We start from the raw sequence: 24,726 nt of genomic DNA on the forward strand, positions 1-24,726 counted from the left end.
CATGTGGAGCTAGACTCATTTCTGAATTTTCAAAAAAGCAGTGACCTATACTTGGTGGCCTACTGTTTATAATTAGCCCACATTCATAATAATAGCCCTATGTAATAATAATTACATAAACAAATAGAGTCTCAAATCTCACTCGGTTTTACATTACTGAGATAATTCGAACTCTATTAGCCCTACTAGACAGACGCAGGGGGCGAATGGGGGGGGGGGGGGGGGGGGCGTATTCAGGAAGTGAAAACAAAGGGTATTGTTTTTACATATATCAGTGTTTTTATGAGTTTCATCAGAGTTTTTAAACAACGTATCATAAGACTGCGCTAAATGTAAACGCTCGGAAAAAACAGAAATCGCCATTAGGTGAGGTTGTCACCATAGCAACAGATGTTCGATCGGTGTCAGTATCGGACTCGGAGTGTAGGCTACATCAACAAACACACGTATTGTTACCGTTCATCGTGTTATTTATTTATTTAGGCTATTTATTTATTACATAGCCAATATATTACAATAATCGTTATAGTAGTTCGATCTTTAAGATGGTTATCTGCGCTAGGGGCGCCAAAAGACAATTCGGAATGTGCCATACGAACTTCAACCGACTGAGATGACTGAAATGGCTTTTAAGATGTCACTCTCCTGAAAGTCGTTAAATAATTCGCACAGTGGACAGATGTAGGCTAGTCTGTACATAGGCTACAGTGAAGTATAACTAGCTATAGCTGCCTAACTGCAGCTGTTTTGGAGAATGAATACTGAAACTCTCAGACGCAGAAAGCAAATAAAGTTGCAGTAGGCTACTATCGGAATTCAACTCGTGTTCCCTCACAAATACATAATAACATGCGCTAATAATCTAAATTAAAATGAATGATATATGTCGAATATCTTTAAATCCTTCTTTTCTCGTCATCTGTATGCTGAGTGGAAAAAGGGACTGTGGGAGAGCAGGTGAGCACTTGTCTTTTCAAATAGACGGCGTCGAGAAACTGGTGTAGCCTAATCATTTTGTTGAGATAAAGTTTCGTTTATTTTTTGTAGTCTATTTGTTAAAGTATTCTAACAGTTAAAAGCAACAATTGTCCGACTTGGCTATGGCATTGACAACTGAATTGTCGCGTAAAATTAAATCAATCCGTTTCCGCACGTCATCTTTAAATATATTATGATATTCGATATGGTATTTAAGTGATAGCCTTTATCCCTCACGAAATACAGGCGAGTCTAAGACATTTAGTGACTGAGTGTCCAGCAGAAAGGTGACAGAGAGATCAGAGGTGGCGGTGTTAATAAACAGGTTTCCTCTACACCTAAGAGGCGTTTTCCTTCTCTAAACACTATTGCTTTAATGTTGTCATGTATTTTTCCACTAAGCTCGCACTCCGAGCGTGCCTTTGGGGAAAGATGCTAACAAAATAAGTTGGAACACCTGTTTTGGAAAAGAAATTCATTGCAGCAAAAATCCTGCCTTCCCAGTCGTTTATGCACTCACAATAACATTTGCTTGCGACATGGAAACTGGACAGAACAACACGCCTTTCCTTTTGTCCTCGTTTAAGGAAAAGAAAAGGGCTTGTTGCTGTGAAAGTGAATCCTATTATAAACTTGAAGAAAAGTTTTTTTTTAGTCAGTTATGAATAAAAAAAAACTTCATCTAGTCAATGATTGTACGTGTTGAAGGAGGAACACTGTCGGGAAAACACTCACCATCAGGTAAAAATCTCGAGGGATGCATGTTATTAAAAATATGTAAGATTGTAACCACGTTGATATAAAAGCATAGGTAGATAATAATCGAAAATAATAATAATGTTAAATATTATAATAAATGTAATAATAATAATAATAACAACAGAGGTTGAAAAAGTTAGGTTTTTAATGCATTTGCAGATTGGCTTTTCTAACCCAAATTTATTAAAGAATTTTGATCAACAGAGTTACAGTAAATAATCTCATTAATAGGTCAAACAGCTGCGCTGCTGTCATTTGCTCTGACAGCACAAACATGCTTTGGAATGAATGAGACCACTGAAATTTGCTTTTTTCTTCTTCTTTTTTTTAAAAGAATACCAAATCACATTGACTGCTTGTTTTAGCTATTTTACATGTAGGCTAATATACAAATACAATTTGTTTTGTATCAATAAAGATATTTTAATCATTACTCACGAAACTGTGCAGGGTCACATCACATTTCGTTCAAATGAGCTGCTATAAGAACACAAGAGGCAGTGGCTTTAAACCACAAAAAAGGGGAAAAACGTTTACATTTACCGCGGAAAATGAGTAATATGCTACGTTCTGAATACACTTTTTTTAATTTCAACAATGAGCAGGAACAGCGACTACAGAAAAGTAGGTTAAGGCTTTGAGAAATCTGCTTACATGCTGAAGCACCTGATAGGATGGTGAGAAATCAACATTTGATTGGCTAATGGCTCTCTAAATAATGTGTCCAAATAATCCTGTTTTTTTTTTTCTTCCACAACGCGGAACTTTATTTTAGCGTGGTGGTTCAAATTTATGAGCAAGACAGATATAAATGCAAGTTAATTGATAATGTACTACACATGTGCATGCACATTTAAAGTCTGTGCACTTTATCTGTGCATAAATCAAACCTAAAGAACCGTCGCAGGATAGACAACACTATTCTATTCTATTCTATTCTATTCTATTCTATTCTATTCTAACAGATAAAATAGAATATCCATTTGGTTGTGTTTTAAACTTTACTGACTGATCATAAAAGCACGCATGATGGATATGTGCCTCATTTTACAATCAGAACCTCCCGTGCGTTTTTTGGGGATAATCTCACGGATTCCTCTAAGAAAGAGTCTATTTAACCGTATTCAAATAACAGTTAATAAGAACACGTCAAAGCTTCAGCATATTCCTTCATCTGTTGACTGTGGAGGCTAGGAGGAGGGATCTAAAGTAAGAGCAAGGTCTTAAGTAGAAGAAGCCCATAGCTCAAAGACAACCTTGGCAAGCGAAACTATTTTCACGAACCCAGGCACGCACGAGGTCGAGGCAGCGGTCACTTCTCGGGGCCTGCATACTACATTTCATGAATGTTGTGAGTTTTGTCCTATTTTTAAACATGGTGATGAAATATAGTATTCGCATTTATGAATTACATGATGATATAATATAAAAAACAATGAATAATTTGACAAATTAACTGTATTTACTTTTCTGGATAAAAAGTAAGTTGCATTGCAAGTGCACTTAGTGCGCATTGGTGCGATTTATATTTCAAATGCATCATGCTGAGCGTGCATCTACACTAAAGGAAAGTAGCTATACATTTCAGTCAGCAAAAACAACTTTCGTTCATTTTGTAAAGAAATACTTTTAACAAAATCCACACAGAGAACATATTGTTTAAAAAGTGCATATCCTTACAGATATCCCACAAAGGTTCCCGTATCATTCGTTTTTGCTTGAGCGGAGTCTTCAACTTCACTTGTTTTGTATTCCTCTAAATCCAGCGGACTGCTCTTATTGGTAGGTGCGAGCGTTACATCACTATGATTATGACGCGCCGTCTTCCTGCTTCCTTCAGCCGCGTCTTAAAGTGAATCTTGTTGGTTCGAGCGCGCGCTCTCAGCCTCCTCCTGGCCGCGTGCGCTGAGACATACAGTTTTCATGCAGAGAGAGGAGCGGCGCACAAGAGCTCTTTCTCTATCTCACTCTCTTCGCTCTCGCTTGTCCCGAGAAATTACAATATTCATCACGGGGCGAACAACCCTCTGTATTCTCTGTTACACTATCGTGAAGAAGCTCAATTCGCTCTCATCTTCAGAGTAAGTAACCTTGTCATTTGCGCTCGCGCTGAGTTTTGTTCTACTACTGGTGACTTTTCATGCGATGCGCTGTATCCCTTTATCCTTCACGCTCTTCGGTTGCTATTTTATGATAACTTTATCATAAATTTGCATCATTTTGGAGGGGTTGCATCCCTATGTTTCCCGTAAAGTAAGTATAAATACGCTCTTGTAATATTGCTTGTAGACTTTGGAGAGGCGACGCGAAACATTTGCCTTCAGCCTGAACTTGCCGTTTCTTCTTCGCAATAGGACAGTCTATCTCTTCTGAGGTTTATATAGCCTAGTTTTAACATTTTTTGTATCTTCATTATTTCCATTTGCTTTTTGTCAGTCGTCTGTTGTTTTTATGCCAATATCAAATTTCCTTGTGATTTAGGCTACATAGATGCGCTCGCTGAATTTACGTTATCTCGTAAATGAAAGGTTTCAGATAGAAAAAGGGGTTGCAGCCAGCGGTGTCATGTGAGAATCTTTTAAGTTTCACAAAAAAGCTATTATTCTCTAGTTGTTTAGAAAGCCTCGTTATACTGCTTTAAAGAGCCGAGAGACAACAGTGAGCTGAAGAACCTATAATGTAGCCTAATATCAAGAACTTTTTTTCATTAATCTCCGAATAGCCAAACTGACAACTTAAAAAAAGGTTCTTGATAAGAAGGTGGCTTTTTGCTGAAACTATAAGGTTTTTAAAAAGAACTTTTGACTAACCTTTATTTTTAAGAGCGTATAAGCTTATACTGAGCCTCTGACTTTTACTGCAACTCCAGCTTGACGCGTTACTTCATCATCATCATCATCATCATCGTTTTCTGACGTGAAAGCCAGATACATCTAAGCTTAGAGTTTAGGAGAGAACTGCCGACGTATATAGAGCCGTAAAGTCTGTTTTAGGTGTTTCGTGTCAAAATGAACTATTTATATAGGCTAAATATTTTAGGTGTGAGGTGCAGTACATTACTCTGTTCCTCTAAGGCAGAATTTTCAATCAGGGCTCTGTGGAGATATAAAACATTAATTATAAACTAATGTAAAAACTTTCTAATTAAGGATATTTTTAACAATATATAATGTTAGTTAATGCTTCTGCTAAAACGTTATTTTACAGTGTTACTTATCAAGTCTAGCCTTTTTAGGGGTCTCTGGGTTTGCTGAGAGAATGAGTGGGAGTGGGGGGGGGGGTCTTAATGTCCTGGGTCTTAATGGTTCAAAACTGCGATTTCCAAAAACTTACACAAATGTCTTGGTTAACACAGCAACTGCGTTTTCCGAATCGTGTGTTCACATAAATATGTAATTGAATTAGTTATATTTTCTTTCTATCACAACTTTTTTGGCTTTAAGTTGAACAGCTTTAAATATTTGGAGAGGTGCGCGGACGCAATGGCCGTATGAGGTGAAAGACACCTAAAACGAACAGATTTTGTTGCCTTGTTGTCTTGACTTGTCAGATGTCTGTATTAGTGAGAGCAAATGCAGTGTATATCCGCTCTATTTCGTATCTTAAATGTAAACGTCTGACTATGTTAATCGGTGCGTCTTGAAGAACAATTAATTAAAGTTAGACATCTCATATAGTGCATGTCACACACTATTAGATATTTATTCTAAATATTTGCAAACGACTAGTTGTCAAATGGCCGTGCTGTTCAATATGTAGACAATATCACATTATATTATTAGAGTTATTATTTTCTTTAGGGTAACATTTTTTAGAGGAAGTAGGCGCGTTATTAATGATCTGTTAAGCAAACTGTGCACTTTAGTCATGCTCAGTGCGAGATGAAATTGTCTATTTACAGTGCGTTAATGAGCAAAGCAACATATTTGCTTTTATATTATGTAAGGAGAACTCCAACTTTTTATCATCTGATTTGAGCGACATGAATAATTTGGGCGATCTCAAATCACCGTCAACAAACTTGTAAAACGTGCAATTAGCCTTTATTACACTGTATTATCCACAAAAAGGGTTTGCTTTAAATTCATTTGATCAACAACAAACCAATTGTTTTGAAAACCCAGAATTGAATTAATGTGGTGTATTATACTTGTTGTATTAGGATTTTTTTTCTTTCAATTAGATGGGGGATATAATTGCCTGCTAATTTCCAAAAGATAATATTAAGTGTCTGTAACTGTTTTACTGACAAAACTTACCAAAGTGAACAAAGCCTGCAAGTTGGCTATGTATGTGTGCATAATAGTGGCAGGACATGTCTGGCTAAACACAGCAGTATGATTTTTTACTTGTTCTTTGTAGATTTACACAAATTTAAGTACAACTTTTTTTTTCTTTTCTTTTTTCTTGGAGAGATTATTAAAACAATTTTCAATTGACAACTTTGTAACTGACCCTAATTATATATTATTTGCTGTTAACCTCTTTTGTCCATTTTTATTGAATATATTGTGCCAACTTCAAGCATTTTTATTGCATTGTGTGTGGTTCTTTAAGGCATTAGACTATTACAAATTGCATTTAGGATTGGGTACAAGAAACTTAGAGACATATAAAGAAAATTATTCATCAGTCCTTTCTTTTTGGCTAGGTTCCCAGGGTTCTCGAGCTGTGCCCAGCTGACAGGCTTTCAAAAATGGCACAATAACTGTTCCAGTGATGCCTGACCATGACAGCACATCCCTCTTAAGCAGACAAACCAAGAGACGAAGAGTTGACATAGGAGTGAAGAGGACTGTTGGGCAAACATCTGTGGTTTTTACCCGCACAAAAGCAACCTTTTTTAGTGCCATGAATCCCCACGGTTCCGAGCAAGATGTTGAGTGTTCAGTGGTGCAGCACGCAGACGGCGAGAAGTCCAACGTGCTTCGCAAGCTGTTGAAGAGGGCGAACTCTTACGAAGACGCTATGATGCCCTTTCCGGGGGCAACTATCATCTCCCAGCTTCTGAAAAACAATTTGACCAAAAATGGAGGCAGTGAGCCTAATTTCCAGGGAAGTGGCCTCTCGAGCACCGGTTCAGAGATCCAGCAGGAGGATGCTTGCAGCAACTCCTCGCGGGGCAGCCCTCAGGAGTGCCTTTCACCATTCAACAGGCCCTCCATGACCCAATTTGAAATGGAGAGGCTAACAGATGAGCATCTTAGGGCCAAACGAGCCCGGGTGGAAAACATCATCCGTGGGATGAGCCATTCTCCAAGCGTCACGCTCCGTGCAGGTGATAACGAGCGTGAGGGGGCAGCCCAGCCCCCGAGTCCTCGTGAGAACTACCGGGAAAACAAGCGCAAGCAGAAACTGCCACAGCAGCAGCAGCAGAGTTTCCAGCAACTCGTCTCTGCCCGCAAAGAGCAGAAACACGAGGAACGCCGGCAACTGAAACTACAGCTAGAGGACATGCAGAAGCAGCTCCGGCAACTGCAAGAGAAGTTCTACCAGATTTATGACAGCACTGACTCTGAGAATGATGAAGATGGAAACATCTCTGAAGACAGCATGCGTTCTGATGGAATGGACAATCGTGCCCACGACTCGGTCCCAGATCGCTCCGACAACGAGATGTCTGACCTGGATCCAGGGCACTTCTTGGATCGAGCACGCGCACTTATTCGGGAGCAGAACATGATGGCGGAGGGGGACAAACACAAGCGTGATGGGTCACGAGGAAAGAGCCAGGGACCAACCTCCATGCACGCAGAGGGCAAACAGCTAGCAGAGACGCTAAAACAAGAGCTCAATACAGCAATGTCCCAAGTAGTGGACACCGTGGTGAAGGTCTTTGCCAAGCCTCCACGCCCAGTTCCTCAGGTTTTCCCACCCCTGCAGATGCCCCCTGATCGTTTCGCAGTCAATGGAGAAAACCCAAACTTCCATACTGCCAACCAGCGCTTGCAATGTTTCGGTGATGTCATCATTCCTAATCCCCTGGACACTTTTGCTAGTATGCAGGTGCACAACTCAAATGACCAAACAGAGGCCCTGCCTTTGGTAGTGAGAAAGAACTCTTCAGATCAGACTGGGTCTCTTCCCACACCTGGGGGTCACCACCACCATTCCCTGCACCCCTCACCCTTATCTTCCGCAATGGGCTTTAGTCCTCCCTCTTTCCGCCATCCTTTCCCCCTTCCTCTAATGGGCTACCCTTTCCAGAGCCCCTTAGGTGGCCCAACAGGGCATTACCCAGGAAAGGATAGGTCTTCTCCCGAGTCTCTGGATTTGTCCAGAGAGACCACCAGCCTACGGACCAAGATGTCGTCCAACCACCTCAGCCACCATCGTTCCATGTCACCAACACACCCAGGGAATGAAGGCTTGTCCTTGTCCCTCATCAAGTCAGAGTGCGGAGACCTTCAGGACATGTCTGACATCTCCCCATATTCAGGAAGTACAATATCCTTTCAAAAAAGAGAAAAGCATATTTTGATTGTTGTATTTTTATTTGTTTACATAAAAACAAATTAGACAGTTTTGGTGAGAGTGCGGCTTAAATAACATATGAATGACAGACAGATCTTAAAAGACATAAACTTAATTTCAATGAATCTCCATTAATCGGCACATTCAAGACCAGTGTTCCTCTAGTAGTCTGAAGATTAAAAAGACCTCAGTGGATGGAGGCTTTTAAGTGTGCGCTATATGGAGAAGTGCTGAAAGGCCCCGCCGTGGCTAAGATACCTCCCATCTTCTCTGTTCTCACACTATCACAGGGAGACTCACAATAAAACCCCCTCTTTCATCACAGCGCATGCAAGACTTTGTACATAAATGCTCAAAGCAAATCATATTTCAAAGCCAGGAAGTAAAAGGACAAGTGGGATCCTTTGCTTAGAGGCCCTAGAAAGTTGTGTTAGAAGGATGGTAAAAGATCTCTGTCAGTGGAGGAGCACTTCATTTAGGAGGATTTGTGCTAATTTAGTGTCAAGTGAAAGCAACAAGAGTAATAACGTCCCTACTGTTGAGCTTTGTCATTTTAAAAATTAATTCTCCCTCATAGTTGCTTTCATTTCATATAATATGTGTCATGAAACAACAAAGCCTATTTCTTATGAGCACCTCCAGCTTGCTTTAGGTAAATGTACACTGATAGCTGTTGCCTGGCAGTAGGTCTTTTCTTTTTTATCCTGTTTCACTGGTGTGAACAGGTGTTAGCAGGTAGCGGCTTTTCTTTCACGCCTTTCCCTCTTTTTAACCTTTTGCCAAATGCCTACTAGGTCTTAGATAAGCTTTAAATTAAGAAAATCAATTGTTTCATACAATTTGATGTGAAGTTTTTTTTTTTTTATCAAACAGTAACTTTTGCAGTTTCAAATGAAATTATTGAATTGATTAATTCAATGACATATATTTTTTTAATTAATTGCCAAAATAATTCATCCTAACGATGCAAAGAGAAACGGCATCCCAGGCAGGGATGCACTCTTCAGCTCAGAGGGAGTCTATTATTTCTGTAAGTATACTTGCACACCTGCTCAGTTGGGACCTGAACAACAACATCTCAATATTTGCAAAATAGGGTGTTTAATCAAATATGAATTTCTATTCAAATTTGAGAAGAAACAAGCAGCCAATTATCTTCAGCCATGGGCTGCATGATCTTCCTTGTCACGTGCTCTCTTTGCATCTCAAGAAAAATAGCCTTGTTCAGTTTCCCCCATCATTTGCATATAGAGAGACCGAACAGCTCTGGCACAGGGCTGTTGTAAGAATGGGGTGGGGGTGGGTGGCAGGTGAAGCCAGTTTGCATGTCTAATATAGTAGACGAGGACAGAGGTTCATGGTTGCGTTAGCTCCATGCTCAAGTGCTGAGGCAGCTATTGCTCACAGAATCAGGTTTCATCAATTAAAGCGAAGCAAAGAAAACGTGCACTATGAAGACATCGCTCAGATCACTTTTCAAACTCGATTGCCAAAGTGGTTTAATAAAAGACCTTCTCGATTTCAAAATCACTCTGCTAGTGGAATGACAAAATTTGAGTCCTTTCTGATTTATACATTTATATGTCAAAAGATTGTTGCAAAGCACTTCATCAAAGTGAATCATTTTTTTTTTCAGCTGACAATCTGAAAACGCTTCCTATTCTTTTTTTCTAAGCAAGAGCTAAAGTCTCAGCTGTAGTACATTTGTTGCTCTAATCTTTCATATTGCTGAACAGATGTCTAGCATTAATTTATGGATTTAGCATCCCTATGTTCTTTTTCCTTCCTTTCTCTCCTTACACCTGGCTGTTGGATCACATTTCACTAGTTATTGTCTCCCTTACATGCAACATGCTTAATAGAAAACCAGACCTAAAAAAGCCCGATGATGCAGTGCATCTATGGTGGCGTTGTTTATGTAGTATCTCATTTGGCTATAAACCACAGCTGCCCCATTTTTCTCCTCCCCTGAAATACTTCATATTCATGTTTGCATTATGTCCTTCATTCATGTTGACTATGGCCCGGCTTGTCTTACACTGAGTGGGCCAGTGTTTACTCGATCTATTTTGTCATTTCGCATATTTACGTATCCTAGAAACGGCTGTATTTTTCTTGGAAGCCAGGTCTACTTGTAGGAAATGTGCGTTCGGTGAGTCAAGCCCCGTCGAGTCATCCTCGACACATTGTTCCCAAGATCTGCGACTGTTTGTTTTATTTAAAAGTGGATGTCTTGAATGTTAATGGCACTGAGTAATGATATACCTGGGATTTATGAATGTTGTTAACAGAGCAGAGACAGAGCAGTAAGAACTGATATGATGGTCGCTCTGTAAATACTGCAAAGAGATTGAACAGTGGCAAACGATTCAGTTCTCAACTGCGAACACTTCCTCACCGCTTTTTATGTGCGATGCCCATTAGATTAAAGAGCTTCTCAATGTGATTAAACTCTTGAAAAAAATCTATGAAGGTGTTTACCAGCCCTCTATTTCCAGACTCCAACACGGCCTATTATTCGCTCCATTTCATGAAGATGCACTTTTGAGAAGCGGCCTCGTTGCCTGGGCTTTTCCCTTCTCTAGGTTTTTAAATGAGCCTTTAGGTCCTTGAAAAATCTGACTTGTTGTGAAAAAGACAGCTTAACTCTCTCTCTCTCCCTCCCTCGCTGTCGTTCACTGCTGTTATTTGCTGTATGCATTATGACAGATGGTAGGAAAGAGAGTAATGCTCTTTTGGTCTTCCCTATCAGCCTAATGGAGGTCACCTAGGGTTCTCCTCCTCTCTTGGCAGAAGGAACACGCCAATCTACATACACACTATTATTAGAGAGGCTCAACATTGCAAATAGCAGACAGGCCATTGTTTTTAGTTTCTTACATGTAGATGCACTTACTGTTGCTTTTGTAAGTTGCAACATTTATTGTCGCGACTGTTCCAGCGCTTAGTGTTTTACATAACAGACACAGTGAGGTGCTGTATTCAGTGCGAGCTGCCATGACGGTGCCATGCTTTATAGTGAAGGGGGGGAAGAGTGGTGAGCCTCTTAATTGACCTTGTGGGGGCCCATTGATTTAGCCCCACATGCATCTTCATTTTTGATAAATTATAAAGCCGTTAATTTGCAGAGGAAATGGCTGGGCCAGTCTGGAGCGCAGATGTGGCTAAAGCCGGCCTAACTGGCAGAGCGGGGGCCGTGCCAGGAGGCTCAGGGTGGAGGGTTGGGGGTTGGGGCTAATTGTAATGGGTAGATGGCTCTGGTTAGCCACGGTCTCTCCTGGGACCCCCCTCAGCTGCCCTCTGTTTACCAATCTAGAGGGCAGTGCCACCTCCAGATAAATAGCGTTTTTATTGGGATAAGCAGACGTTTATTGACTTGCGATGCTACATTGACTGGAACTCTGTATAGGTGTTAATATGCAGTCGTCAGAAAACTGAAATAATTAAGGATTATGTTTGCTACAGTGTAATTATTGGTCTTGTGGTAAATATAAAATAAATAAGGGAAGCTGATTTTATTGGGGAACTTAAGCTATTATATTTATCTATTGTTTTAATTTATTTCATCATAAATGGGATTTATTGTCTTTATTTGATGACTAAAATAATTACACTTTAAAATATTTTCCCTAACCTTCAAATTTCAAATCCAAGAGGGGCTTTCTCCGAACCATCTGAAGAAGGCCAAGCTGATGTTCTTCTACACACGCTACCCCAGCTCCAACATGCTGAAGATGTTCTTCTCAGACGTGAAGGTGAGCTCGCCGTTGACCGTTAACTATGTCGTGTGAAGTAGCACTGTCCCATTAGTCCAGATGGGTCCCAAACAGACGGCCAGCTCCCCCAACCCTCCACCCCCCCAATTAAAATAACTGGCCTTAATCTCCTAGAAGAGAACAACACGGCATAGCACAAGTCCCACTTTCCCTTTTACTCACTTACACTTTCATTTAAAACACTGATCATGAGAGTACTTTGTTTTTAACTTCTTTTATTCTGTCGCGTCACTGCTGGTTATCGAGCACAAACAACTATTCTCTGTCTCTGTTAACTTGTCGGATGATAATTTCCTAGAGTTCCCATTCCCAACTGATCTGTGGAAGTGGGAGGCAGAGGGTGATAAGAGCTGAGAAAATTAGAGGTTCGGCAGAAATGAACAAGCGAAAGCGGGAGGGGATGGAAAGGAGGAGGGAGACAACAAACAAAATGGAGCACAACAACACAAACAAAACAATGGCACCAATTGTCTTTTATTTACAACTTAATTTGTTGTTGATGCGTCATACAGGGAGCATACGGAGGAGAAATAATGTGACAGATTCAGGCCACATTATTTAAATGAGGAGGGCAGGGTCCTCTCACTCCCAGCTGCCCCTGTGCTGGGTCCAGGGTGACCACCTCATCCTCGCACACATGCTTCTGTTGCATCCATCTAAATCTGCCAGCAGCTTAATACTCATGAGTACGTACTGCCATTCATCGCTCGCTGTTAGCGCTTATGCTCCAGTAGGAAATCATATCATTTAATGTCTCGAAAATACTTTGAATGTAATATTCAGAGAAAGCAGATTTTTGTTGTTGTTGTTGTTGTTTATTCAAGTCAATTCTGATTTCAGTGAAAACCCCCAAACCTTGTACCTTAATTTTGAGACACAAAAGAGAAAGTTTATCAAAACCTTAAATTAAAGACGGCCCAATTACAATTCCCCTTCAGACAAGGCTGTGAAATTCTGTACACATTAAATTAACATTTTCTAAAACAAGGTCAGTGTCCTGGGAGAGATGGTTTTCAGGGCTGCTTAAGCTGAAGGGAACAATGGGTGGCATGTGTTTGTTGGATCAACTAGTATGTATGTAAGGGAATTAAGCATAAATTACTGACTAATTACGGCTGTATAAGCCTACGAAAGTTACAGGAATTAGTGATTAAAGACGTTTAGGCACCATAATGATGGGATCTAAATAGGAAATAATGACTGTGGGAAATAGGTTGATTTGACAACTGTTTTACCTAAATTGTCTGTAATCGGATAATTAAAAAAAAAAACATTCTGCCTTTGTACTAGAGCAACTATTTAATCACTTAGTCGAACAAAAATTTAGAATTAACTCTCTCTTTTTGGAAAATATTTTTTTGAATAAAATACAAATTAATGGCTAAAATGATGTGCTACATTAATGGTGACTTGTATATTTGTAATAAAATGCAATCAAGATGTTTAAGACGAATCAATTAAACTACTCTGAGAAAATTTAATAATAATAGTAATAATGATAATAATATTTTTTTTTATTATGAAAGCAATTATATATGTACAGTCAAGGCTGTAAAGTTCAATTGTAAATGTGTTATGGTTAAAAGTGTGAGTCAAAGAGAATTTGAATGATATCATACTTTAACCATGATGGTGGTGATGGTGATGATGATTATAGATTGTAGCTCAGTCAGGAAGAGGAAGCTGCTTTTTTACGGGGAGTGCGCACCACTTGTGACTTCACGGAGTGAGCCAGTAGTCATAAAGAGATGAATACAGCCTTCCTTCACAGGAAACTGTGACAATCCAGTGATTGGAGTTCTTATGTAATGGATAATACCTTTGTACCTCCTCAGTATCTCTTTTTCGCAGTTGTTCCTTGAACTGTGATCATATTTGTCACACAAAGTATTATAAAACACAGGGTCATTATCCTAATGTGATGTACTGCCAAACTACCTTGTTCATCCTTTACTCCTCTCTCGCCCCCTGCATTTCTTCCCATTTTAATCTACATAAATCTCATATGGCATATTCACATCACTTCGCGCATGGAGAGGTGGTCCACTGGCTTGGTTACCGTAGACTTTGAGGGCTAAATAAGAAGGGGTCAAAGGTTAAGAGGAGTATTAGCAGGACGATGGTGTGACACTGATTATGAGCAGTCAAAGCAAGTATGAGCGGGGGTTATGTCACCCTGTAAGGGTTGAGGCGTATACGTTTCAGCAGGACAGCTCCAGTAAGGTCAACCGTAGGTCAGGGAAATTATTTTAGCTGCTCAGGCTTTGTCACCCGGCTGCCTGACTGCCTTTAAACATACAGCATACCATGTACCATTAACAGCTGAATATCAAGTAACCTACTGGGGCACTTAGCTTACTTCCCTCTATAGAGCTCGACTTTTCCCAGATTCACAATCTAAGTGCATGCTGTGTGTGTGTGGTGGTGGGGGGGGGGGGGGAGTCTTAAAATGCACAGACCCCCGTATAAGTAGCGTCCCCACCAAGCATGTGTGAAAGCCTGTATTGTCCATGTTTAACAGAGGAAACGTGCGGAGTGACAGGTCAAGTCTTCCCCCGGTGTCTTGGAAAGAGCGGATCTCTGTCACCAGAGGAATAATCTTTCACAGTCCCGTGAGCAAGAGTGTGTGAAATGTTCTCGCTCCCGTACGTACACCCTTGTTCTCTGAGTCAACTGCTGCCCGGACACATTACAGGCGTCAGACTGATTTGTTTTATGAATCTTTTGAGCGTGCTCATTGGATATATAAGGTTTTTTATTTTTTTTTTTTTATTTTTTTGTGGGGGTAGAGAATAACAGGATGAGGTGTCCCATGGGAAGCATTGCATTTTGTGTTCTTAGAACAGCACTGGAAATGATGTCCAGAATAATAGATTTTATGAAACTAGTGTGTTTGTGTGTGTGGATTTTAGCACATATACGCAGATGCATCTTGCTGATTTAAGAGTGGACTGTGATTGCAACTAAAAAAATTATTTTAAAATATTGTCTAGTAAAGTTACTTTTAACCTTTATTTAAAAGAATGTATTAAATAAGTATTTAAAATAAATATTTATATTTGATATTTGAATTTTTATATATATTATATTAGTATATTTATATTCAAATTCTACAACATATAAAATATACTAAAAACATCAAAACAATGTATTTGTCTATAGAAACAACAACTATAATATTCATTAATTATAATTAATTTAATCCAGACAAAATGGGAACTGAAAATGTAAGTGGATACCACCCCTGTATATATTTACACAGGAAATTGAAACATGTCAACATCTCAATAGACCTTTAAAAAGATACTTCAAAAAACTTTGTGTGAATACCAACACATCTCACTTTCTCTCCCACAATCCAACTTAGAAAAATGACTGCGTTTGCAAGTGTTTTTTTTTTTTTTTTTTCATTCTACGATGTATCATTTAATGTTTTGTTCAGTGCATGTGGTGGCTAAGAGCTGAGAGAGCTAGACTGGTTATTTTCGTTTGACAAGCAGATGACATGATCCTTAATTGCTGAGTTGTCACGTTCCAGCAACGTGGCTCCATTGTCCCCCGAATCTCTGGTATTTCTATTGGGCAACAATGCTTTTTAAATCTCCCTTTATACCGCGCTGCCAAACGATGTCATGCGGACTTACTTTTCTGCGCTCTCCATTATGTCATCCACTAGCCATTCTAGAAAAAAATTCCCCCCTCTCTCGCCTTTTATCCGACTCTTCTGCAAGCCCCACTCATATGAGACAATGTCTTATGACAATAGAAGAGCCTAATCTCCATGTCAAAGCAATTTTCATTCCCCAGTGAGCAGTCTGCTATCATTTTGTAATGTTTTGTTTCTTATTCTAAAAGAATTAAGGGGGTGGTGGGGGGGCTGGAGTAAGTCGTCACGGGGGCCGGGGTTCTTATCTCAGTGTCTGGAAATTTGGACAGTGCATTTCGCTCCGCAGATAAAGTGGAAAAAAGAAGGCCCTCGAGTTCAGTAGATCCTAATAGGTTTAACGTCTATTGAAACGGGGGTAAGCGAGAGATCAGATAGCCTTGCTTCTTTGGTTGTTCTTTTTTTCGCCTCTTTCTTTCTTTTCAAACCCCTGTTCTCGCTGGCTGTTAGGCTGAATGAAGGCAGAGGCGACACACAGGCCAAATGTATAATTCCTGGATAGGTTAAGTACATGTTTGAACTTCTGCAGACTGATGCCTCGGGATGACGACTTAATCATTTTCTGCTGAATTATGGGAGAAGAACCCTGGCGGTGGCGCAGTAATTATGCTCTCGGCTGGCCTTTTGGGGAAACCTATCAGCCTGTCGTGGCTTCTGACTCTTTCTCCGACTCGGATTCCCCGCTATGAATTCTCATTCACATCATTATCTTAAATTTGCAAGCATGGAGACAAGTTTCTACACGGTAATTACATCTACCCTCGGAAAACACGGCTGCCCTCCCCCCTCTTTGTTCCTTGTCCTTCCTCTTTTTTCTCCTCATGCTCGATCTCTCTCTCTCCTCAGCTGTCATCTAAACAGAGGCCTGCATGTTCTCATGGCCACAGATAGATAAGTGCTCGCTGTTGATTTTTGATTAATGCTCTTTGAGGGTATGGAAGGGGAGGCAAAGGCAATGAAGGCTTGATGAACACCCGTAATGACAAAAGGCAGGAGGCTGCGTGTCAGAGCAGCCAACAGAAAGCCCGTTGGATTTATAGCTTTTAACTTGGCTACATTCAACTCAGCTGTCCTGTACATTCACACTCTTGGCAGACACAGCTTTTACGCACACACACACACACACACACACATACACATCAACATACACACGTAGCTGCACACACAGAAAGTACCAAAGGCTGTCGCTCAGGTCATTTGCTGAGGTCATGGGGCAAGTACACAGGGCAAACGGAGCACTGTGTATTTACTGATCTAGAATCAGACACTCCAAATATAGCTTCCACAACAGTGTACGAAGGCCAGCTTTGAGTTACTGAGCTATTCAACTAGAGCAGAACTTTTGATTTCATTTTGATTTCTTAACTCAGTTTCATTTGCTTGATCACTTACTTCACTCGGTTTTTAATGTGGGGAAAAGACCTGGGGCATGTCAGAATTAACTTCGCTACTTGATATGTAAATTTGCCGTCACTGCATTACGGGCTATTGACATAATTATAATTTCATCTACTCAACCCTGAACTGTTTGCATTTGCGCACAACAGCAAATATCCCAACCGACCGTGTAAGCCTTGTTGGAAAAAAAAAACACTTCACTGACCAATCTTTCTCAGCTACGGGTTTGTTTGCTTACCCATCATCCTCAAGGACAATGTGAAGTAAACACGTTTGTAGAAACAAATGTCTTATCTGTTGTTCTGACATTTAAGGGTCTCACTGGCTAACCAGATTAGAGGTTAGTCACACCTGATTTTTTAGTTTTCAGTAAACACAGACTAAAGATTGAAATATTTGGAACCTTCTTGTGTAAGTTTTTAAGAAAAAAAAAAAATTAAAATATATATATTATTTTTATTATGCATTAATAATAATAATATTTCTTCTTTTTTTTGTGATAACGTACATATAAATAGCTTGTGTTTCAGGGTCAGGAAAACACATAATATCAGCAATTAAAAAATCCATTTTAATAATAATAATAAAAACTTATATCTACTTACTAAATTTGAAAAAATGAATTTCTCTGTGCAGGACCGATCTTACAAAAGTAACATATCTTACAAAAGGTGTTTCTCTTTTTTTCCCCTCTCTCTCTCTCTCTCTCTCTCTCTCTCTCTCTCTCTCTCATAGTTCAACCGCTGCATCACATCACAGCTGATCAAGTGGTTCAGTAACTTCCGTGAGTTTTACTACATCCAGATGGAGAAATTTGCTCGGCAGTCCATCAACGACGGTGTGACAGGGGTAGAAGAGCTGAGCGTGAGCCGGGACTGCGAGCTTTTCCGCGCTCTCAACATGCACTACAACAAGGCCAACGACTTTGAGGTGAGCCTTCGTCCGTTCCGTTTGTTTCACACTACTAAGCAACTGCATTCACCTTATCAGGCCACACTGTATTACGAGGTGAGATTCAAGCAGTGATGCATAAGGTATTACTTTGAATCCTTTCCGTTAATGTTAGCGCAGTTCAAAGCTTTAAAATTAATACAGCTAAATGATCTCTTTATATGATTAGACAATGAATGGCAAGCTGTTCATCCCGTAAGCCACCCCCCCTCGCTGTACTCCTGGGGTAAAGTGAACAAGAATTTTTCTCTTTTTTTGGGGCTGAAACACAGTCATGCATCTGTCTGTTTGATGAGGCAAACAGGGAGCGATGCTTCAGGCCCAAGTGTCCTTGTCAAATACAATTTGCAGAGCTCACATTTACCGCTCAGCTCACTATCAATATCTGCCCACTGGGACTCTGGTCATTCAAACACTATCCTTACAACATCATCATTTAGCTGACTATTAGCAAAAAATCTGCCCCTGTTCCCCTCCCCTCTCTTTCATTTAGATCAGGTCAAAGACAAGGTTTATTGTAATTGCAGGTACAGAGAACCTGGCGCACCACACCTTTCGTGACCAGGAAGATATTTAGGGACGTGATCCCTATTTTCATATATAAATGCAAGATTTGCATGGCTGTGGAAGAAAGTGCAGGGCACCATGAATAAGACTGTTGTTGGTAGAGAAGTCGAACCGAGGGAGAGATTGTTTTGCATATCAAGAGCCACAAAGGCTGCACAGGTGTACAAGCAGGACCGCCCGAAAGACTTTCCCAAATGCTAATTTTCCATGCAAGGAAAACTCGATCTTTGATGCAAATTTCAGCGCCCTAGTCTGTTCCTTTTTTTCTACCGGGCCGGCTCACGCCATGTCTTGTCTAGCATGCGGCGATATCCCACAGCAAGTCCGTGCCGCAGAGAGAGGTCACACAACCTTTGGCGGTGCAAAGGGACACTTCATGCTGAGGCTTTTTTGTACTAAATTTTCTCTTCTCCACCTGTCAGACTGCGAAGCATGAAACTGGAACCCTCGCCGATTCAGCAAGTTGCTCTTTCTGCCAAATTTAGCATCATCAAAGTACCACCTTGCTAGCTCCTCCTGAATGAATATACCCTCTGTTGTGCTGATCGTTTGATGTTAATCTAGTCTGTCAATGTGCACCAGTAATGTGCTTCCTCCTCCTTTGAGACTTTCTTTTTTGTAGTTGGGCCCTGTCATTTCTCTCTCCCTCTCTTTCATTGCACTTCCTTTTCGCTGCCTTGTGTCTTTCATCCTCTTCGAATGTACTCACCCCTCACTTTCCCATTACAAACTTTTTAATGACATAATTGTCACATTCCTCATGGTGGATTGAGCAAAGGCCGTAATTAAAGGAGCTTCATTAATTGCCTTCAATGCACTTGTGTTGTTCTCACCAAGCTTGCTGTTTTCTTTCAAGTTGTTTATCCTTCATTCGGCTCCTCCTCCATCGTGCTGTCTCGATACGCCATCATTTTTCTCCTAATTACTGCTCTGTTTGTCTTAGCTGGACAATGGCACAAATGAACACAATCAAGGACATTTGCATAGACACAGCTTATGATGTCCGGACCCTGAAAGCCCCCCCACCCCCCCCCCAAAAAAAGAGAGAATCTCCCTTTCTCGTCTTCTCTCCTAAACAGGGCCGCCAGCAATGTGGCAAGTGCTATCTCTTAGCTGAAGGGGTTTCTCTATGTACAAACAAGATATGATCATGCCTAACAGGCCTGCTTAACTGTTGTCTGGAAACATCATTTGTTTATTCTGCATAGGCTAATGGACACATTAGAATATTTTTTTTAAAGGGGTTGTTCACTTAAACATGAAAATTTGGTCATTATTTGCTCCCGCTATGTCCTTCCAAACTATGCTGTTATTTTCTTTCCATGGAACTCAAAAGGAGGATTGCTTAAGGGTTTTCATGCAGCTCTTTTCCGACAACTAGAGCTCATTCATATAATATAAAGAAGGCACCATAAAAGAGGTCCATATGACGTGTGTGCTGTATTCAAAGTCTTTTGAAGTCATATGACAGCTCTGTGTGAGGTTGTTATTTACTGAAAATTTGCAGCTATTAAACTATGAAATTTTGACATGCCATTTTTGAAAAAATTAAGATTGTCAGTGCATAATTGAATTCCTCGAATGAAGCTATTGTATGGCTTCTGAAGACTTTTTGTTGTTGTCTATTTTGGAACTTGACTGGCTTTATGGAAAAGAGCTGCATAAACATTTTTCTAAATTTCTTTCATTGAGTGTGAAAAATATTTGTTGAACAAATCCTTTAAAGTCTAAAAAAAAGTCACAGAGGATTTAATCGTTCAAAGAAAGTGAACACCTGTTAAATCTTGCAGCACAGTTACGCATTGTTAGCCAAAGTGGCGTTTCCAGGCCCTGTAATTGTGGCATCTGGTTCTCAGGAGCCGTCTTCACACTTACTGTATCACATCACAGGCACCATTGATGAGTTCTAAGAGGGGTGGGGTCCACGGGCTCCACTGGGATAAGGAGACATTTTTATGACAGCTCTGGGAAGGTCTCATCTTTCGGCCACAAAATAGTTCAAGGCTCTTCTGTCAAACCCCCCTGAGTGTCCCCCCCCCCCATCCAACTTGCCCTAGACTCGCCTTGTCTTCAGTCCTTGTACCCTCCTCCCATGAACCGGCTGAGGAGAACATAGAGAAGGCTTAGTCTCTTGCTCTCTTTCTTTGGTCCCTGTGATCTCTGAACCTTTTTGAAAAATTGTTGGTGGCCATATACCCACAGCACACTCACACAGACCTCCTTTGACTTCAAGAGTTCTCGTCTTGGTATCTTTGGGCTATCAGGTGTCCGTGGCTATTATCATTCTGAGTGAATGAAACTTAGAGACTTTGTTTGTTTCCCACTCACATTTTAGTTTTGTTTGTGTGGCGAAATTCCAAGGTTAAAAAGATACCGTTATAGTTGAGGGAATACTTAAAAGGTGAAGTGTGTAATTTCTGCGCCGCTAGCGTCAACAAACGGAACTGCAAAATTAATGACTTTAATTTACAAACTCTCCCCTCGTCTGCCATTGGTCGATCAAACAGATAGCCCCGCCCAAAATACACACCATTGGTTGAGCCAGTGTTGCTGTTGTAGGGCTGTGCAAACAAACAGAGCCAAAGTGTTTATACTTTTAAGGGAAATCAACATAATTATAAGGCTTACTTATTATTTCCTGTTAAGGTGGAATATTATATACATACTTAAATACGAATTAAAATGTCTATAAGACAAGCACATAATGTAAATGATGCAATTTAAGATGCTCTGACCAGCAACACTCCCCCTTGAAAAAGATCAATTATCCAACATCCAACACGTCCCCCTCTTCTCCAGGTTTCTCTTCTCTTTTGTTTCTTCTCTCGTCTCCTCTTGTCCATGTCTGGTGTGACCTACCCCAAAGGCCTTCATTATTAATTGTCCTTTGGAGACAGGGAAAAGTTCAAAGACTGTGCGGATGGTCCCTTTACTGCGACCGTCTATTGTCAAACATTCATCTCCCTTTACCCTTGTTCCAGGAGTGTATTATCTCCCCTGCCTCATGAGAAAAGAAGGTTATCAATAAGAGCGTAGAGAGCTGCCATCGTGACTGCCAGGAGGTCCTGGCCTCCCAAGTCCACACACAGCTCCCCCACAGAGGGCTAGTTTACTGTTGTTTATCTTTGAGCTGCTAGCTTGTGCCACGCTACACTAGCACATCTTAGGATCAGGCTCTGGTTTCACTTCTTCCTCTCTGACCTCACACTGACCTGCAGTGTGGTCTGCCAGCTCACCTCACGCTTCCATTATAACGCCACTCAAAGCTACGGACGGTGCTGCGAGATAGTGTGGACGTTTAAAGGATACATTAGGGAGGGTTCAGCTTAATCTTACAGTTGTAACCCCTTTACATCTCATTTTCTTCCAGGGGAAAAACAAAAACGTGTAGCATTACAGTTTTTTTTTTTATATAGATTGCATTTTTTTTAATCTACAGGCTCTACCCTCTGTGCTCTGACAAGGAGGCTAAAGACCGCAGTCTCTAGCTTCAGTCGCTAGAGCGCCTCTTGAGATCAGGGGAGTGAGGTTTTGCCTGCACAGCTCTTACTAGCTGGCTTCCGTTACACTTGCTCATATAATGTTATTTAATGTTCAAATTAAATTAAAAATGCTTCAGTTACGAATTTAACATTTATCTCTTAATATTCCGCACAGAACATCGTCTCAATATCAAAACCGAACCCACATCTAATATGCAGCAAAAGTATATAAAATATCCGCTCAAATGAAACCAAAGACAAAGTCAGACTTGGTGCACCATTGTATGGCAAGCGCACACGCAGCTGGGATGGCACCCCTCACAATAAGTGTTCTGTGGTGAACCCTTAGCACGTCATGTGATATAAAGAGTCACTGTGGTCAGATGATGCAGACTATTGTCTTCAAGGGCTCTTGGTCACGATCATCTTCCTCTCTCTAATTAGATCATACTGTCTGATGGACTGACACTTACAATTACAACACTTATTTTACAGGAAGAAAAACGACCCTCCAATGTAACAGTAGAATCTAAGTGTAGATTTGTGTATTTATTTTGACAAAAATAAAACAGAAAATTAAAACAATTACAAATATACAGTAGGCCCTATATAATACAAATATAATATAAAAATACTTCTATGCTTTAATATCAAGTACAATCGGTTTAGCAGTATGCCGCTAACAGGCTCTTATACTCGGTGCTGAATCAATTCATCACTGGAGAGCTGATGGATAGGAGACTATAATGCATTTCCTCTTTTTTCACTACCGCTTTGCTATAAATGTCACGCTTCGCGGCTCCCCTTCACACAGTACCATCCCCAGCCGAACGTAATAGAGCTCTATGAAAACAAACTCCCATCATATTAGCTTAGTTATTACCATGTTTCACGTCAGAGAAGCTCCAGTAATCTAGTTATAGGACGACACTTGGGTTCTGTTCCCATTGCAGCCGCTGATAGAATAAGCATCGCACTTTTTATGTCTTTATTGGATGCACTTTAGGCAATATTTTAAAATTAGACTGGCAGATAGTGAATTTAACAGTAGTCAGGTTTGACTAAAATATATATTTTTTTCTTTTACCTGCCATTTAAAGGGAATATCCATTCCCATGTCTTTTATAGATGAGATCACTCGCAGGGTCTGTGTGATTTCTTCTCATGCAACTCTTGTGGGAACTGAAATTCCTCAGCATGTTGGTTAATCATTAGTGGAGGTGACCTGGAGAACGCAACAGTACAGCACATTACATCCAATGGCCTTGACTGTACTTACCAAGGGACATTGTAATCGCTGCCATCAAATCTGCATTAAAGACTTATCTTTTGTTTGTTAATAGCACAAATAGCAACATCAACAAGGAGATGTAATTTACTAATTCATAATGGAAGGTGCAACGAAAGCACACCTATTTTAGACTGCTTCACTTACCAAACACAAAGAGTTTTTCAGCCTAACTGTCTGGTGATGGCGGTTTAGAGGGACTTAAAGCCAAACTGCTGTAGGCACTCTATATTGTATATTACTCAGAGAAACAGAGACAGAAATTAGATAAGAGTGTGTGATGCTTTCAGGCAATGTTTTTTTTTCCATACAAAATGACTTATTAATGGCCACTAAGTTGCACAGAGGGACCAAGCCCTGCAGTCTTCAGCACCAGCCAAAGAAAACTACTACTACTACACACACACACACAAACACACACACACACACACACACACACACACACACACACACACAGAATAAATCATAGATGTATTACATACCGTTCGAGCTAAATTCTTCCCCTCACGCTATAAATTTAATGAGCGTTTCATTTAACTACTTTAGAACTTATTGATTGCATATATTTGACTACTCAAGAACATCTTGTACACAACAAAAATAATTTTTACTCAGTATTTTTGTCTTGTTTTTCAGTAAAAATATTAAAATAGCTTTAAAACAAAATGAATTCACTTAAAATGTACTTATTTTTTTTTCTTGTTTTATGCTAAACATCAATACTATTTAGATAATTGTAACAATATATTGATACCACCATATTATTGTTATTGTAGATTTGGTCAATACTGGATGTATAATTTAAAATGTATTACCAGTATTTTTACATTTCTATTACCTTAGCCGCCATCTAACGCCCACTTAAAGTTAATCTTTAGAAACCAAATTTAATAACACTGTTAAATGTAATCTTTGGCAAATTTCAGAATATCGTTTTTTGTTTTATTCTGTACATTATAATGTTGATGCCTAAATTCACCTGTAGCATTTATAACGATTGATTAGTTTTTATTTTTTGTTTTATTTTGAATTTATTTAGACAAAGCAACAATATTTTGATACTGGTTATTTATTGGTTATTGGCCATAGTATGAAAATAATTATCGGCTTATTGCTATCAGCGAAACAAGTTTCAGAATTCAATTCTCTGAAAACAAGTCTTGTAACATTTCTTTTTAAGGATGTTCAGGAATTGTCTTTACTAGAAAACAAGAAAAAAAAACTCTAAGAGAAAGATTTTTGCAGTATATGAAAATACCATTTAAATGGGTATTTTAAGACTAAGAACACAGGATGAACTTGACCGTGTCCCACCAGCAAGCATCACATGCTTCCTGCCCTAAAGTGTGACATTGTGGCACTGAATATACACTTCCTTTAATTGCCTCT

At 39.9% G+C, this 24,726-nt stretch overlaps 1 protein-coding gene across 4 annotated transcripts in view; it reads left to right on the forward strand.

Moving 5' to 3' along the window:
* Positions 1–1,700: 1,700 nt before the first annotated feature.
* Positions 1,701–24,726, forward strand: part of prox1a (prospero homeobox 1a) — a 33,766-nt gene continuing 10,740 nt past the window's right edge. The window contains exons 1-4 of one of the 4 annotated variants that reach the window (XM_056266412.1): positions 1,701–1,719; positions 6,389–8,183; positions 11,858–11,966; positions 17,785–17,979. In XM_056266412.1, the coding sequence (XP_056122387.1) occupies positions 6,457–8,183; positions 11,858–11,966; positions 17,785–17,979 (2,031 nt within the window). In that variant the 5' untranslated portion in view covers positions 1,701–1,719; positions 6,389–6,456. Of the gene's footprint in view, positions 1,720–2,758; positions 3,089–3,728; positions 3,819–3,901; positions 3,991–6,388; positions 8,184–11,857; positions 11,967–17,784; positions 17,980–24,726 lie in introns of those variants that run through there. The other 3 variants (XM_056266410.1, XM_056266409.1, XM_056266411.1) reach the window with 3 other exon arrangements.

This window comes from Rhinichthys klamathensis, unplaced genomic scaffold (assembly GCF_029890125.1).
Source record: "Rhinichthys klamathensis goyatoka isolate OS25496 unplaced genomic scaffold, OSU_Roscu_1.1 h1tg000247l_1, whole genome shotgun sequence".
NCBI lineage: Eukaryota > Metazoa > Chordata > Actinopteri > Cypriniformes > Leuciscidae > Rhinichthys > Rhinichthys klamathensis.